The sequence below is a fragment of the Puntigrus tetrazona genome, chromosome 11 (genome assembly GCF_018831695.1).
Source record: "Puntigrus tetrazona isolate hp1 chromosome 11, ASM1883169v1, whole genome shotgun sequence".
NCBI lineage: Eukaryota > Metazoa > Chordata > Actinopteri > Cypriniformes > Cyprinidae > Puntigrus > Puntigrus tetrazona.
Window position 1 is genome coordinate 15,166,178 of NC_056709.1, and position 15,565 is coordinate 15,181,742.

General features: G+C 37.9%; 2 protein-coding genes across 2 annotated transcripts; one reads left to right on the plus strand and one right to left on the minus strand.

Annotated features, from left to right (window-relative positions):
- The first annotated feature begins 583 nt into the window (after nucleotides 1-583).
- Nucleotides 584-5,103, plus strand: LOC122354453 (adenosine receptor A1). Its single transcript, XM_043252647.1, has 2 exons — nucleotides 584-1,628; nucleotides 4,104-5,103. The coding sequence occupies exons 1-2, from the start codon at nucleotides 1,300-1,302 to the stop codon at nucleotides 4,762-4,764; spliced, it is 990 nt and encodes a 329-aa protein (XP_043108582.1). The 5' UTR covers nucleotides 584-1,299; the 3' UTR covers nucleotides 4,765-5,103.
- Nucleotides 5,104-6,563: 1,460 nt separating this feature from the next.
- LOC122354454 (bcl-2-like protein 15) lies at nucleotides 6,564-9,209 on the minus strand. The gene is made up of 4 exons (XM_043252648.1): nucleotides 9,047-9,209; nucleotides 8,451-8,566; nucleotides 7,994-8,212; nucleotides 6,564-7,204 (listed from the first exon to the last, which is right to left on the minus strand). The coding sequence occupies exons 1-4, from the start codon at nucleotides 9,147-9,149 to the stop codon at nucleotides 7,175-7,177; spliced, it is 468 nt and encodes a 155-aa protein (XP_043108583.1). The 5' UTR covers nucleotides 9,150-9,209; the 3' UTR covers nucleotides 6,564-7,174.
- Nucleotides 9,210-15,565: the final 6,356 nt, after the last annotated feature.

Consider the following 15,565-nt stretch of genomic DNA (forward strand, 5'->3'; position numbering starts at 1 on the left):
TGCTGAGACAGCTTCCTCATGTTTGTCACCATTATTCTTCTTTATAATAAAGCTGAAAGAGAACCAGCTCTTCTGTTTGCATTGCGCAAGGCAATGTGAGCAGTATTATTAGCCTAAAAAGCATTCACGTAAGCAGAAGTGTGCATGTGCACATGTAGCAAAGTCATGAATTTTTAACTTTGAAAAAAACAGTATAAATGCATGCTTACATTGTGCATGCTAATATCATAAATCGCCCGATCACAAGCAAAATAAATGCCAGAATTTAAGTTGTAAAAACCTAAACAAAGACAAATCCATTTTACAAGACTATACAACTGTACTATACTACTTTGATTTACTTATTTACTTAAATAATCACATTTTATTCAATTGTGTTTTTTATTGTTATTAGTAGATAGATAGATAGATAGATAGATAGATAGATAGATAGATAGATAGATAGATAGATAGATAGATAGATAGATAGATAGATAGATAGATAGATATGTGGTTGCTTTTCTTGTAAAGCACCTCATTTGCCATGACTGCCTCCCGTGGCACTCCGGCAAAAATAAAAAAAAACATAATACTTCATATTAGACAGTACGTCGCCCGGACACTTTGTTGATCATTTTAGGCGTAGGCTATTTTCATACATTTAGCATCCAGCATCTTATTTAGCAACTTATCTAAGACGCAGCCTAAATAAATGAATATATAACAGAGGTAAATAACAACTTGAACTGCAACTCATTAGGTTGATCAGGTGCTGTTGCGCGCGCCTGTCGCTCTCTCGTGGCGTCTGATTGGTGAAACTCGCGTCGCTCGCGCTGGCGTGCACGAGGAGGCTGTCCGTGGAGCCAGTGTGCGCGTTATCGCGCTGATTCAAAGTTAAGGTGACCGTCAGACCGCGCAAGACCGATCGGCACATGTACTGGCATAATTCCGAAACGTATGACAGAGGCGTGTGGACACTCTGGCGCACAGGTGTTAAGTCACGCTTAGATTCGCTTTGATGAACTGTGAGTGCGTGTGATGTGATGTGCGGGAAATGTGGTGCTGGACGGTCTGAAGTGACTCATACCAACTCACTGTGAAGCCGGACTGCACACCCGGACGCGATGAGGAGGACGACCGTGATGTCGCGGACGCATTTCGGAGAGTAAACGCAACTTGTGATTTCATCCTGCGCCATGTAACTTTGGCACCGACATGTAAACCAGAGAAAAACGACAGTTTTGGACGTACCGGCAGACTTATAATAATCTGGGGAATCTTTTATCCTGTTCGGCATTAGCACGTGCGCTCCTCGCAAGGATGCCTGGTGTCCTGGGTCTCTACATCGGGATGGAGGTCCTCATCGCCCTTTCCTCCGTCATTGGGAATGTGATGGTGGTCTGGGCTGTGAGAATCAACCGATCTCTGCGAGACACGACCATTTATTTCATCGTCAGCCTTGCTCTGGCGGACATTGCCGTCGGGGCACTTGTCATTCCTCTGGCCATAACCATAAGCATCGGGCTGAAGACTCATTTTTACAGCTGTCTGCTCGTTGCGTGCACTGTACTGGTGCTAACGCAAAGTTCAATACTCGCCCTCCTGGCTATTGCTATTGACCGCTATCTGAGGGTCAAGATACCAATGAGGTAATAAGATGTGGGTTGCTCGTTCATCTCACTAGGATTTTCAGATCATATTCTGTTTTCTTTTTCTGAATGCATGATTGTTTCGTGTCATCTATGTGGAGACGAAAGGCTTTTTTGCCCCAAAATTAAATCAAAATGGTAATTTGCTCACCCTTATGTGTTCCCAAACATGGATGGGGTATTTTATATTCCGTGGAACACAAATGACTTTTAAAGTATGTTGATGCAAGTCTAATTTAATGTTGTCATGTTAAGTCTGAAAAACTCGCAACAAAAGTGTCATGAAATTTATGTAACAGACCAAAATTTTAGTCTTAGCTATCGTACTCTTGAGTATCTTTTACTCTGTGCCCGAATTATTGAGTCGAATCGTAAACGCATCGTTTAAAATTGAATCAAGCGAATCGTTTAAAAGATCCGATTCTGATTCGAAAATGTCTGCTACTCTTAACTTTTTTCATAACTTTATATGATGCAAGTGTAAAAATGCAGTGTATGTTTCCGAGTTCAGTAAATGTGTTGTTCATAAATTAGAAATAGTTTTTGCCCTGATTCCAAGAAACCCTAAAATATAGAACACATTAACATTTAATGTGCTTTTTTATTTCAATGCTGACATCTTCTGTTACCATTCATTGTCATTATATTCTAGCGTTTCATTTCATGAAAGTCATGCTGATCGGAACAACATGAGGGTGAGATAATTTTTGCATAAACTATCCCTTTATGGCAAACTTAAGCCTACTCGAACAAGGAAAACAATTATGCATGTTCTTTAATTAGCAAGTATTCGTACTAGTCACATGAAAACTATGACTCTGTGTGACAATGAGAAATGCTTTTCTGCTTTCAGACCATCCAAGTGATGGTTTGCCGTGGGCTGTAGTGTTTCTCAGTTTATTCCTGTGTTATGGAATCCATTTTTAAAGTCACCTTCAAACCATGACTCAGTTTTTAATTTCCTGTCCTGTCCGTGGCCACCTTTTGAATGTTAAGCTGGAGTTACAGAGTTACGAGTCCAAACAATTTTCCAGAAACAAAGTTTTGCAGCATTAGCTACTTCTGATTGCGTATAAGCGCAGCTAAAATGACATGCTTTCCCTTAATTTTAATAATTAAATAGGATTATAACATACAAGTCTGAGATAATTACACCGGACAAGTGCATAGTTTGTCAAACAAGCAACTAGTGCCAATTTGCCAGCTGAGTGGATGGCATGCCTCACTAGCTTCATTTATTCTGTCTGAAAAGACCTTCTGCTCTTCACAGAGAAGGGATTGTGACTAAATCAAAATGTAATCTTTCTCAGCAGAGTTTGTGTGGTGGCTCAACTCGGCGCTTTTTAATTATGATTTCCATATTTATAACGGGGATTTCAATGACTTCTTCCAGATAAACCGCACTTCTGAAATAGATTTTGAAGAAATGTCACTTATGTTTACTTTTTTAGAAATAGGCCTAATATTAGTTATTTTCGTGGTTCATCCTTTACAAAGCTTCCTCTTTACACTGTGCTCAAGTTCATCCAGGTTCTCCTTTAAGGAACTGATTTTAATCAATAACTTGGAAACCTTCAAAGACAGACCTACTGTGAACTGCAAGGGTGTTGGTTTTTGTTAAAGCAATGAGCCTGCATAATTTTGGCTTATTCCTTTTTTTGTGACCCTAAAGTGACCCTGTTATGGATTTTTGAAAATGACCTTTCATGCAGCTAGCAACACAGCTCTAAGCGAATGAAAACATCTTGAAAGCTCATTGTGTATAAAGTTATTGTCTCTCAAAGACATGGATGAAACAAGTCATTTTTTAAACAAATTCCAAGCCTAGCATATTTCCCACCCGCTTGTTGGTCTTTTTGAGTTGGTATGAATGAAAATGCTAATTTATTCTTTGCAACCAGCTTTTCTAGTGTTAAAAATAGTGGTTTGCCCGGCAGTGCTGTACACAAAGTAGTACACGCATTATCAGACATGACAGACGTGATGAAATGAAAACCAATCAACCATTTACCACATATAAGCATAATGCAAAGGAGAGGGTTTGGGAAATGAATCATTGAGCAAATCATTTAGGAGTCGTTGAGAGAAACATATGGTAAAATTAAATGCATATTATAAAACAAGTAGTGTTTTTTGACCTTGCACGTTAACCTGTTGATGCGGACTTCCAAAACCAAAATATGGACATTTTATTGCCCATAATGGTGAAAAATGTCATTATCCATTATACTTAAAAAAAAAAAAATCTCGCTATATGAAGTAGTGCAAACTACGTAATTGTGTCAGTTTATGAAAACTATTCTCTCAAATGCTTATACTTTTTTGTGTCAAATTAGTTTATGTAATCCACCTCGTAGCTGGTTGGTTTAGTCCATTGCTCATAACTCCTTTTCTAAAATCCCTGTGGGAAAAAGTAGACTGGCACATTGTCTCTGAGAGGTTTAAAAATGTCGTTTTTTTTTTTTCCCCCCACAGCTATAAAAGAGTGGTGACACCAAAGCGTGCTGGCACCGCAGTGATGGTGTGCTGGATGGTGGCCATCGTAGTCGGCCTGACGCCCATGTTGGGCTGGAACAATCTGGAGAAGCTACGCCAGACCAACGGCACCTTGGGTGCTGACCTTCTCGTAACCTGCGAGTTCGAGAACGTCATCAGTATGGAGTACATGGTCTACTTCAACTTCTTCGGGTGGGTGCTGCCGCCGCTCGTCCTCATGTTGCTCATCTACGCTGAGATCTTCTACATGATCCACAAGCAGCTCAACAAGAAGGTTACCGCCAACCAGACCGACCCCACTCGATATTACGGGAAGGAACTCAAGCTGGCGAAATCTCTGGCGCTGGTGCTCTTCTTGTTTGCAGTCAGCTGGTTGCCGTTGCATATCCTGAATTGCATCACTCTCTTCTGCCCTAGTTGTGAGAATTCAATGTGCCTTCTTTACGTGGCTATCTTGCTCAGTCATGGCAACTCCGCCGTCAATCCCATCGTTTATGCATTCCGCATTAAGAAATTCCGTAATGCTTTCGTTAAGATCTGGAAACAGTATGTGTGTTGCACGGAGGATCCTCGACTGGGCGATCGGCCCAGCTTTCGCATAGACAGCAAAGAGAGAAGACTGCGGGACAACGACATCTGAAGCTACGCTAACCAGGTCTCCTCCATGAGAAGCGCTTGTTGAAGTATGACCGTATAGATGCATGGATGCTGTCAGTCGTGAGAATGTGTTTGCTGCAGAAATGGAGACGATCGAACATTACTGGCAACGTTTCCTCAAACCCAGTCAATGGTGCATAGAACGAATTGCATCGTTAGGGTGGGACCATTAAATAAATGAAAATGGCCTGTTTTAAAGGAATAGCCACACAGGCATTCGCATCTGTGGGAAAATCTTTATTCAGTTATATGATTTTTTTTTTTTTTTGTGCTGTGGTTCATTCGAATGCGGCAATCACATAAAGGGCTTTGTATAATGAATGCAAAACCGCAGACTCGTAAATATCAGCACTTATGAGTACACTAATCTACACTCGTCTTTAGTCAGGAGAATAAACGCGTCTGAGGATTTTGAAAAAGGGACATTGAGAGCGTGATCTCATTTGAGAGTGCGAGGTCATTTTTATATGCCAGCGAATTCATGTTTTGAAAAGTATGGAGTTATTTGTCACTTGCTGCTTTTTATGACGAGCTCAAATGGAGGCAGCTAGGCCTACGTTGTCTTAAAGGGATAGTGTTTAAAATTATTTCGTCATTAACACACCCTTGTGTCGTGTTTAAAAATGTTCATTGAGCGAAAGAGTTCAGAGATGTTATGGACCCCATTGACTTTCATGCAAAACCGCTAGTACATTCATTAAAATGTCTTTGTTCATCAAAAGGAAATACATGTACAGATCTTTGGGGGGTTTTTTGGGTGAACTATTCCTTTAAGCAAATATTTTCCCAATCCTATTAGTCCAATAGCAGCAATTTTGCTTATGACTTTTTTTTGTTATACTGTTTTTGTAGACGTTTCAGTCTAAACGTTATAGTTCACCTTATTAATACGTGTTTAACAGAAAATTGACTTGATGGGCTCTCATATTTGTTTTGGTGAGAATATCCCATTCGTGTGGGGAAATAAGAAATGCGGCCTTTGATTTCACTGCATGATGGCGAAATAAAAAAAATTGTAGGCGGTTAGCATTTAATATTTAGATTGCTCAAAACCGGAGGCCTGAAAAAAGATATGAAAAGATAGCGAGGAAGAAAACATGAATAAAACTAAATTGACCGATACTGCCAGAGGTCTAATGCGTGTGTGGCTTCTTAAAAAGCGTAAAAACAAACGGATGCAGTTGGATCTCTTTAAGCGTTCAGGCCTCTAATAAGGCAAGGACTTTCAGAGCTTTCACTGAAATTGCTCATTTCTTCAAGTGTATAAGAGCTGAATAATGGCCGAAATGTTGATTTCCTCTGAATGGACCCTGCTTTTGGCTCCGTATCCTTGAAATGGGTGTCAGTGAATGAAGTGTCCTTTGATTTAGCGCTGATAAATGGTTCGACCTTTTCAGGCCGGTCAATCAATTCGCATAATTCTTGTGCGGAGGTTCCTGTGAAACAAGTATTCTCAAACTTCCTGGGCAGATCCTGAGGTAAGATCAAAGCTCACGGGTTGACTTTTGTTTCCGCTTCATCTTTGGTATTCAGCCAGCCTCCGTTTCTCTTTTATTGGGTGCCAACTGGAGCATTTAACTAGTTTAAGTTCAAGGGCATAATCCCTTCGGATTCATTAATTTCATATCTAGTTCAAATGACACTCAAACTGCAATTATCTGCATAGATTAGTCGAGCGACTTAATCTAATACTTCCGCTTTAACCTGTGTTAGCATGCTGCTCGAACTGTTAAGAGAGAGGTATCAGATGTTACCAAAGCTCATGAGACACACTATTTGTGATTTTGTTTCCTGATAATAAAGCCTTCAGAAGCAATGGTTTTATTTGGCCCAAACAATGCAAACACTGTATTTTCCCAACAAATAAAGAGCTCGTTACTAAAAGTGAGGCATATCAAATCATTTTTTAGTAAAACATAAGCACGCTTGCGTTTAATTAATTTTAAAGTGGCCCAGTCATTATTAGTGAGCAATGATGTTAATTCCTTTTTGTTGCTAGGTTGTAATAAAACCATAAACCACAAAAAAAAATGTCTCAACATGTGGACTTGATGTTTATTGATGTTGATCTGATAGTGATAGAAAAGTCTTAGCATTTCACTAACGTTTACTACAACATCCATGTGCCTATCAGACCAACACATTTATAAAATAAGTTTTGTGAATCATTTAAAAAAAAAAAAAAAAAAAAAAAAAAAAAGCACTGTTGGCTGAGAGCTCCTGCTTTAGTTTAAACGCAAATATCTGTATTAGAATAAAAATGTAAACATTTGCTGGTTGTGATTGAAAAGAGCACCTTGACATCTGATTGACATTTAAAATTCATTCTGCGTTACGAATCAAAACTGCAGAATGATTGAAGGTCTCTGAGAACGAGACGGTAAGCTCCAATCTCAAGACATGCTGTTCTTAGAGACAGAGAGCTGGAAAAAAACAAACAAACAAAAAAAAACATTAGACATTAGGTTGTGTTTTTAACAATAGCAAAAAGGAAATCTTCATATTACAAATTTGAACTGGTATTAGAAACAACACTGGAACGCTCTCGCCACCAACTGGACAGGGGTGGGATTATCAGTTATACATTACAACATGAATTAAAAGCAGAGATAAATATATTTGTTGATGAACTTTTTGTTGATGACGAAACTAGATGAAGACTAGATGACCATGACATCATTACACATTAACTGTGACTATATCAACATGCAATATCATTAAAACAAATGACAAGACCAAAAATGTAGTTAAAAAACTTCTCTATTTCCTTTCAGTGAGTCCTTGTTGTTGTTTTAACGATATTAACGGAACTAATATTAAGAATGTCACCGTTTTAGCTTTTGAAATAATATTTGAGTCTTAATAAAGTCGAGGTGGTGTTTGTTTAGGAGTTATAAATTTGATCATTCAGAGGTCAAAGGGGTCACGTTTGCTTTTGGAATCAGCGTTGAAATGGAATTTGAAGATTTTATTTTTGTTGAACTTCTAAAAGCTGTTAAATTGTGTACGTTTCATACTTTCCATTAACTGGATATGCTTTACCATGAATAATTCGTATTAATTCACCACACCAACCAACAGGAAACTTATTAAATAGAAAGCCGCCAGTCCTGCCGAAAACACACCCAAGTCTCTGTGTCTTCGTTAAAAAAAAAAAAAAAAAAAAAAAAAAAAGGGACTAGTTAATGCAAATCTGATGAAAGAATCCTCACCCAGCCTCCTTGCTCTGCAATCCAGTTTGTTAGACGGTTGTTGACGAATCCCGTCATAGCGTCCTCAACCACATTCGTCATGTCAGGGCAGTTTCTCTTCATGAAGAGTCCCAGTGTGATGGCGGCCTTGAGAAGCTGCTTCTCTGAGGCCACTTCAGCTCTTTCCACGACCCACATATTACACAAGCTGTCCACACCGTCGCTGAAGGCAGTCACCACCTAAAAAGGATGCAGCCGTGGTCAAACACGTGGTTGCTGAGCAATTAACACAAGAGGAAATATTGAGACTGCTCGAGAAGTTTCACTTTTACTGCTTTCAGAGAAGAAAAGGAAACTGGAAGAATTCAACAGCACTGCTTTACAGTGGATTATACAGAGTGGACCAGCAACAAATGGACACTGCTAAAATATTATTATGTTCACATTTATGTCTGAAAATGAAGAGTCGGGGACTCACCTGATCGGCTGCAGCTTTCTGTACATTTTTCATTAATGGCTGGATCACTTTCTCATCATAATCGTCTCCCAGTTCCCTGAGCTTTGAGGCTATTTTTACAGGGTCAAATGAGTTCTCTGCGTAAAAAGTAGTTTGAGTTAACTTCTCGAAGACAGGGTTATTGTGCACGTGCGCGTTTTTACAAAATACAAGGCAAAACATACACAAGAGAGGAACATGTCGTCTTAACACTAGGTTTTTAAACTCATTTTAATAAAGTAATCGCTAGACCGGGGTTTCAATTGAGCAACATCATTAAAAACAGCTTGTAAATGATGTCAAGTAGCGTACATTTATGTCGCAAAAGCTATAATGCAACGTTAATGTACTGGTATAGAAACATTTTATCATTAATAGGTTGATGTATGCCTCGTGTGGATTTTATTTTTAGTTACGGTTCATCTGAAACGTGTGTTTCGAAAATAATGTTAGCTAACCCAATGAGTCAGCTAATTACTCGTAAGGTGTTAGCAAGTCATTGTTTACACGTATGTTCTCGAGGGGCGTTTTCATAGAATGACGCGACTAACGCTCAGAGATAAACGACGCACGCTTACCATCTTCAGGGCCGTCAGCCTCCACCATGTCAAAACTGAGCTCATCTTGTAAGAGGCAGTGTATGACGTCCCACGTTTGTTTCTGAAGTCCAGCTGCCGCCATCGCGCTCGCCGGTATTACGATTCATTCGGTTTCGTATGAAATGTAATTCCGCTGGGTGGCGCATGTTTGTGCGTTCATATTTTGGGCGTGTCCTTGACTGAAAATACAAAACGTGGGCCACTCCTCGAATCGCGCACCTGGGGGAGCTCGGGACCGCCAGGTCGTCTAAGGAGGGGTGAACCGGCCCAGGTCGGAGACGGAGCAGGTCAAAGCCCCCGTGTCGATCAGTAGTGGGATCGCTCCTGAGAATAGACACTGCAGCTCAGCCTGAGCGACACAGAGAGACCCAGACTTTTTGCGCTCGTTTCTGCACCATTTAGAGATGAACGATACGATTAAGTAGTCAGTGATCATGAAATCGTTTCGCTCTCATCAACTCCAGATAATGGCGTTGTCTTGCTTTTTCTAGATGTGGAACCTGTTTAATTAAAGAGAGTGTTTGTTAACATCAGGGACGCTGCTGTATGTCATGATTGCTACCATGTCGCCTCTCTCTGGAAGACACGTGATATTTCTGTTCGTGTGCAGCGTCTGTGTTTCTTGACCAGACGGAGGCGCTGTTTCACTTTAAATCATAAATATTTTCAGCATAGTAAAACATTTTCAAATATCTCTTGACTGGGCCGGCCCGGTGTCTACACACTTAATCGCTATTCATTAGAATTCAGTCGTATGTAATGTATGTAACACGACTGAATTATATATATAAGAGAACGAACTGATCAAACTAATATAATTACATTTAACAGCAATGTAGAAAACAATCCTGAAAGAGATTTCCTCCTAAACTGGGCACAATATTCATCAGCATCAGGCCGTCAGTGTTAGTGAAAGATACGAGGCACTGGAGAGAAACAGGAGAAGGATGGAGAGTGTTTATGTGGGGCCCGAGAGAAAGAGGAACAGGACGGTCTTGAGAACTTGTCCTCTGCTAACGTCTTCGATCCAGGTCAAGGTCAGCAAGAACAATCAGGAGCCTTCAAGTACTCTCTCTGCAGATCAACAACCCTTTCCGCTCAAGTTCAACACAGTCCAATCAAGTTCAGCGTCCCACAAGGTGGACATGAAAACTGAGGGTTGGTTACTGCCATAATCTCAAACATTAAAACAGAAAAACTGAATTTAAGGGCTTTTTCTTAATTAAGTTTTTAATGCATCCTTTACAATAAAAATACATTTTTGGATTTGTCTCATTTTTTGCAGATTGCATAACTGTTTCGGTTCCGTTCCAGTTTAATGCTGTGAAGCACAGACAACCACGGGCATCTATGTTATTCGGGCAGAGATGAGCCAACAGATGTTGGTGTAAACTTAAAAAAATGTCACACTTGGGTGCATGACGCTTTTTGGACTCATATGCACCTGAATTACCCAAAAGACCTTAAAAGTGTTTCAGAAAATCGTGACGGAACTGGATACCACCAAACTGTCTCCAAGCCCAAGCGTTGAAAATGAAGATGCTTCAGTGATTTGTTAACAGATATTTCCTCCTTCAAAGCCAGCTGAACGTAGTTGGTCTTTGTGACCAGTTATTTTATGTAGAAGGTTTGTTTTATACAGCTGTGTTACTAAAATAAAGCCTACACAGAAAAGTGTGGTGCAAACACGCTCAATTTTATTTTGTTGATTTTCAGTAGATGTTGTTGATTTTATTATTTCCTGCCAACCAACCATTCTCAGTTGAAACTCATTTTTTCCTGTCACTCTGTATGTTAGTGTAATATAAGCAGTGCTGTTAACAACATTTTCTCTTGAGGAAACATATCTGTAGCACTATAGCTAATGTTTAGCACTTCTTTTTTTTTTTGCAGTTTTTGTTATTCTCAAAATATGCTCTGAAGCATTAAAACAATTGTAAAACAAGGTGGTTCTTTTGTGTGTGTGGTTAGATTTTGTTGTAGCGTATCGTGATTTAGGGAGGAAAAAAGAAATATATAATATGTATTAAAATACATTGGGTTTATTAATAAAACAAATTGTAAATATGATGCATCAGGATTTTTGTCACCTTGAAATGTCTACTTTTGACTAGAAAAACTCTGCTCAGTGCCTCACCCTTGTCTCTTTGCTCACAGACCCAGACCACTTCTCTGCAGAGAAATAAAATCAAGGCAAAGACAACTTTGTTCGGCTCTTCAATCTCGGCCTTCACACTTAGTTTATTACTTTGACAAAATAAGAATTTCCACAACAGATTTCTACTTTTTTTTGTTTTTTTTTTCTCTAATATCTAAGATTTCTACTTTTTTTCCTCTAATATCTATCTACTAATGTCTAATATTTCTACTTTTTTCGTTTTTTTTCTGTAATATCTAATGTTTCTACTTTTTTCGTTTTTTTTCTGTAATATCTAATATTTCTACTTTTTGTGTTTTTTGTCTAATATCTAAGATTTCGACTTTTTTCTCTAATATCTGTTTTCTACTTTTTTTTAGTTTTTTTCTTTAATATCTAAGTTTTCTACTGTTTTTTGTTTTTTTCTTTAATATCTAATATTTCTACTTTTTTGTGTTTTTTCTCTAATATCTAAGATTTCTACTTTTTTGTTTTTTCTTTAATATCTAAGTTTTCTCCTTTTTTTTTTTTTTTCTTTAATATCTAAGTTTTCTACTTTTTTTGTTTTTTTCTGTAATATCTAAGTTTTCTACTTTTTTGGTTTTTTTTCTCTAATATCTAAGTTTTCTACTTTTGTTTTTTTCTTTAATATCTAAGTTTTCTACTTTTTGTTTTTTTCTTTAATATCTAAGATTTCTACTTTTTAGTTTTTTCTTTAATATCTAAGTTTCTACTTTTTCTAATTTTTCTTTTTTTTTTTTTAATTTTTTTTTTATCTAAGTTTTCTACTTTTTTTCTTTAATATCTAAGTTTTCTACTTTTTTGTTTTTTTCTTTAATATCTAAGTTTTCTACTTTTTGTTTTTTTCTTTAATATCTAAGTTTTCTACTTTTTTGTTTTTTCTTTAATATCAAGTTTTCTACTTTTGTTTTTTCTTTAATATCTAAGTTTTCTATTTTTTTTGTTTTTTTAATATCTAAGTTTTCTACTTTTTTTTGTTTTTTTCTTTAATATCTAAGTTTTCTACTTTTTATTTTTTTCTTTAATATCTAAGTTTTCTACTTTTTTTGTTTTTTTTTTATTTAATATCTAAGTTTTCTACTTTTTTTTTTTTCTTTAATATCTAAGTTTTCTTTTTTTTCTACTTTTTTTTCTTTAATATCCAAGTTTTCTACTTTTTTTTTTTCTTTAATATCTAAGTTTTTTACTCTACTTTTTTTGTTTTTTTAATATCTAAGTTTTTTTTTTTTTTCTTTAATATCTAAGTTTTCTACTTTTTGTTTTTTTTCTGTAATATCTAAGTTTTCTACTTTTTTTGTTTTTTTCTTTAATATCTAAGTTTTCTACTTTTTTGTTTTTTTCTGTAATATCTAAGTTTTCTACTTTTTTCTAATTTTTTCTTTAATATCTAAGTTTTCTACTTTTTGTTTTTTTTCTGTAATATCTAAGTTTTCTACTTTTTTGTTTTTTTCTTTAATATCTAAGTTTTCTATTTTTGTTTTTTTCTTTAATATCTAAGTTTTCTACTAAGTTTTTTGTTTTTTTCTTTAATATCTAAGTTTTCTACTTTTTGTTTTTTCTCTAATATGTAAGTTTTCTACTTTTTTGTTTTTTTCTGTAATATCTAATATTTCTACTTTTTTTGTTTTTTTCTGTAATATCTAAAATTTCTATTTTTTTCTGTAATATTGTAATATCTACTCTTCTATCTACTCTTCTATCTACTACTATAAATGTATTATTCCAGAAAGTAAGCGTATAAATCTTCGTTCATCTTCTTGGTTTCCACTGGTTTCGGTTTCTTTCTTATGTTGTTCGAAGGCTGGGTACGTGGCATCAGCTTTTTTCCAGGCTGCAATATAGACGAGATTTAACTCACGCTACCGATTCACGTTACAATATTTAATAAGCAAAGCGAAAGTACTGGACATGTATTGCTGGTTCTGTGCACCACTTACTACTCTCAGCGGTGGAGAAAGTGATCTCTCCAGTCTTCTCTGCCTCCGTTCTTCAAATAAAGCTTCACATCTGAGGCGTTCCTCTTTCTGCTCCCTGTGAAAGAGAAAAAGAAATAGGTTTTAAAGAGCCACTCAATCCTGTACTGAACTGCTGATGATCACCCGTCAGCTTGTAGCTATGCATTTATTTTACCTGGCTTTATTTTGTTTGCAAATCTGCTCTTGTAATTTGCAGAGGTCCTCAGGAGATACGTCTTCCATCAAATCAAGAAAGAAAGAAATACAGTCCTCGAAGTGGCACATCGTCATTAATGGATAAGCAGGACCGAAATCCTGCGAGTCATAGCTCTCCGTGACCTTCCCGAGCTCCTCACACAACTTTTCGTTCTCTGCCCGTTTCTGGTGAGACAGACAGAAAAGGATGAGCTCGAACGCTCACAGAGATCTACGCAGTCTCTTACTATATTCGGACGCTTAATCAGATTCTTCTGGAGACCTGTGTTTTATTTCCCATCTCCAGATTTGCTTTCACTTGATTGTGCTTTTCTTGAATGCAGTCAGTAAGCCTCTGTATCTCCTCCTCCATGCGGACTCTATTCGTTTCACTGGACAAAAACAAACATACAAAGGAAAAACTCAGAGGGTCAGGCGCTGTTGCTGTGTCTTGGGTTTCCTCAGATTGGAGACTATTAAGAAATCAGTCTCACGGTTGGGCACAAGAAACTTACTACTTTTCCTTTTCGTCCCTGTTTTCCCGTAATAACTTCTTCTTTTCCTTTTTTTTGGACATCAATCTCTCATTCTCAAAGGATAACCGTTCAGAGTCCAGACGACGTTGTCTGTCCTCTTCCTCACGCGTTTTGCGCTCGTCGTCTTCTCTCCGCTGCATCTCTTCAATTTCTTTCATGTCTTCAACTTCACCGATTTTTCTGTAACGGAGATGGTTATAAATAATAGTATGTGAAGCAGCATCTTCGCTTTCGGGACGTGCAGGAATAATTGTGCACACTAACATGACGGTGCTTACCTTTGAAGAGCTTTTTCCTTTTTTTCTAATTTGAGCCTCTTCTCTAGTAATTCCTGATCCCTGAAACACGAACCGCGTGAGTATAAGCTCCCTGGCACTGAAACTGCTTCTATTTACAAGGACTACAAAAGTGTGGCTTTAGATTTTAAAAGTGATAACAACATTTTTTCTGAGCTCCAAGGATTTTAGCGCCTTTGTATAATCTAGAAATTGGCCTAGTCTTGTTTTGCTTCAATCTCCATTTGGGACATTTCTTCTTTCCTCTGCAGAATATTGTTGAGCTCTAGTACGCAGAATCCTTTTGTTTTCTGTAAAAACTGAGAATAGGAAATAGAAAAAAGAAATTAGGAGGAGCATAGACACAATCCACACTCCACACAAGAGCAGGATATTTCATCACGTGTACAATTTAAAAGATTAATCACACTCAAAAGAAAGGTTTTAAAGTTCCAGGCGCGACATAGGCTAGAAAATATAAGAATGTGAATACACTGACAGCGCGCAATACAACAAAGTACACGTTAAGTTGATATGGAATAATCAAAACATGCCAAATTAGGCTTACGCCTGCTGCAGCAGTTTTCTAATATCCTCTCGTTGTAATTCGAGATGTTTGATGCTTGGTCTTCGCAATTGCTGCGGCTACGGTTTTGCTTCGGGGTCTTGATGCGGGCGTTTCTGTCGCCTTCTAAGGAACTGTCTTGACTTTCCTGTTTCTGGTCTCGCTGCATCGGAGACCAAACAACTGGAAACTTTTCTTCAGCACTGAGGCTGGATCCGCTCACCTTCTTCAGGCGGCGGATGTGACAAGTCCCGCGAAGGTCGTACATTTATTTCATGCACTCGCGAAGGAAATATGTGTCTACTTCATACTGCAATCAAACTTAAAATGGCCGAGGTTGTTTTAACAGCCTACCTCCGCAGTAAAGCTCCGTGATGGGGAAGCTTCTGCCTTCGCCTGCATTTAAGCGAGATTGTGTGATTTTGCTCAACCACTGGTAGGCGCTGTTGAACTCCTGCACAGTTTGAGCCTGAGCTTGTGGACCCGTTACAGTTCATTTCTGGTGCTAAAAAGGCTGAAAAGTACAACTGTATGATCTGGAAATAGATAGGCTTTCGCAGGCTGAAGCACGCAGATTCACAATCAGGCGCTGATTCGACCTAACGCTGATCAAAAGCCAACCGACGCCAACAAACAGGTTTGATTGCGCTGAGAAGTTCTAGTGCCATCGGTGCAGTGATGTCGCTAATCAGAACGAAGTCACGCGCCACGGATCGTTGGATTCGAAATAGAATCTTTCGTTTTGTTTCAAAAGTTTGAAACAGCCTTTAAGTAAGTAGGCGCAGCCCAGAGAGTCCAGAATCAAAATAACCTA

What these genes read in the sequence shown, in the direction of transcription:
- LOC122354453 (XM_043252647.1), top strand. Translation starts at nt 1,300, where the DNA reads ATGCCTGGTGTCCTGGGTCTCTACATCGGGATGGAGGTCCTCATCGCC. An exon ending in AGGGTCAAGATACCAATGAG is followed by an intron (nt 1,629 to 4,103) that starts GTAATAAGATGT and finishes TTCCCCCCACAG; the next exon opens with CTATAAAAGAGTGGTGACAC.
- LOC122354454 (XM_043252648.1), bottom strand. Translation starts at nt 9,149, where the DNA reads ATGGCGGCAGCTGGACTTCAGAAACAAACGTGGGACGTCATACACTGC. An exon ending in GGCTGACGGCCCTGAAGATG is followed by an intron (nt 8,567 to 9,046) that starts GTAAGCGTGCGT and finishes CTTTTTACGCAG; the next exon opens with AGAACTCATTTGACCCTGTA. An exon ending in AGAAAGCTGCAGCCGATCAG is followed by an intron (nt 8,213 to 8,450) that starts GTGAGTCCCCGA and finishes CATCCTTTTTAG; the next exon opens with GTGGTGACTGCCTTCAGCGA.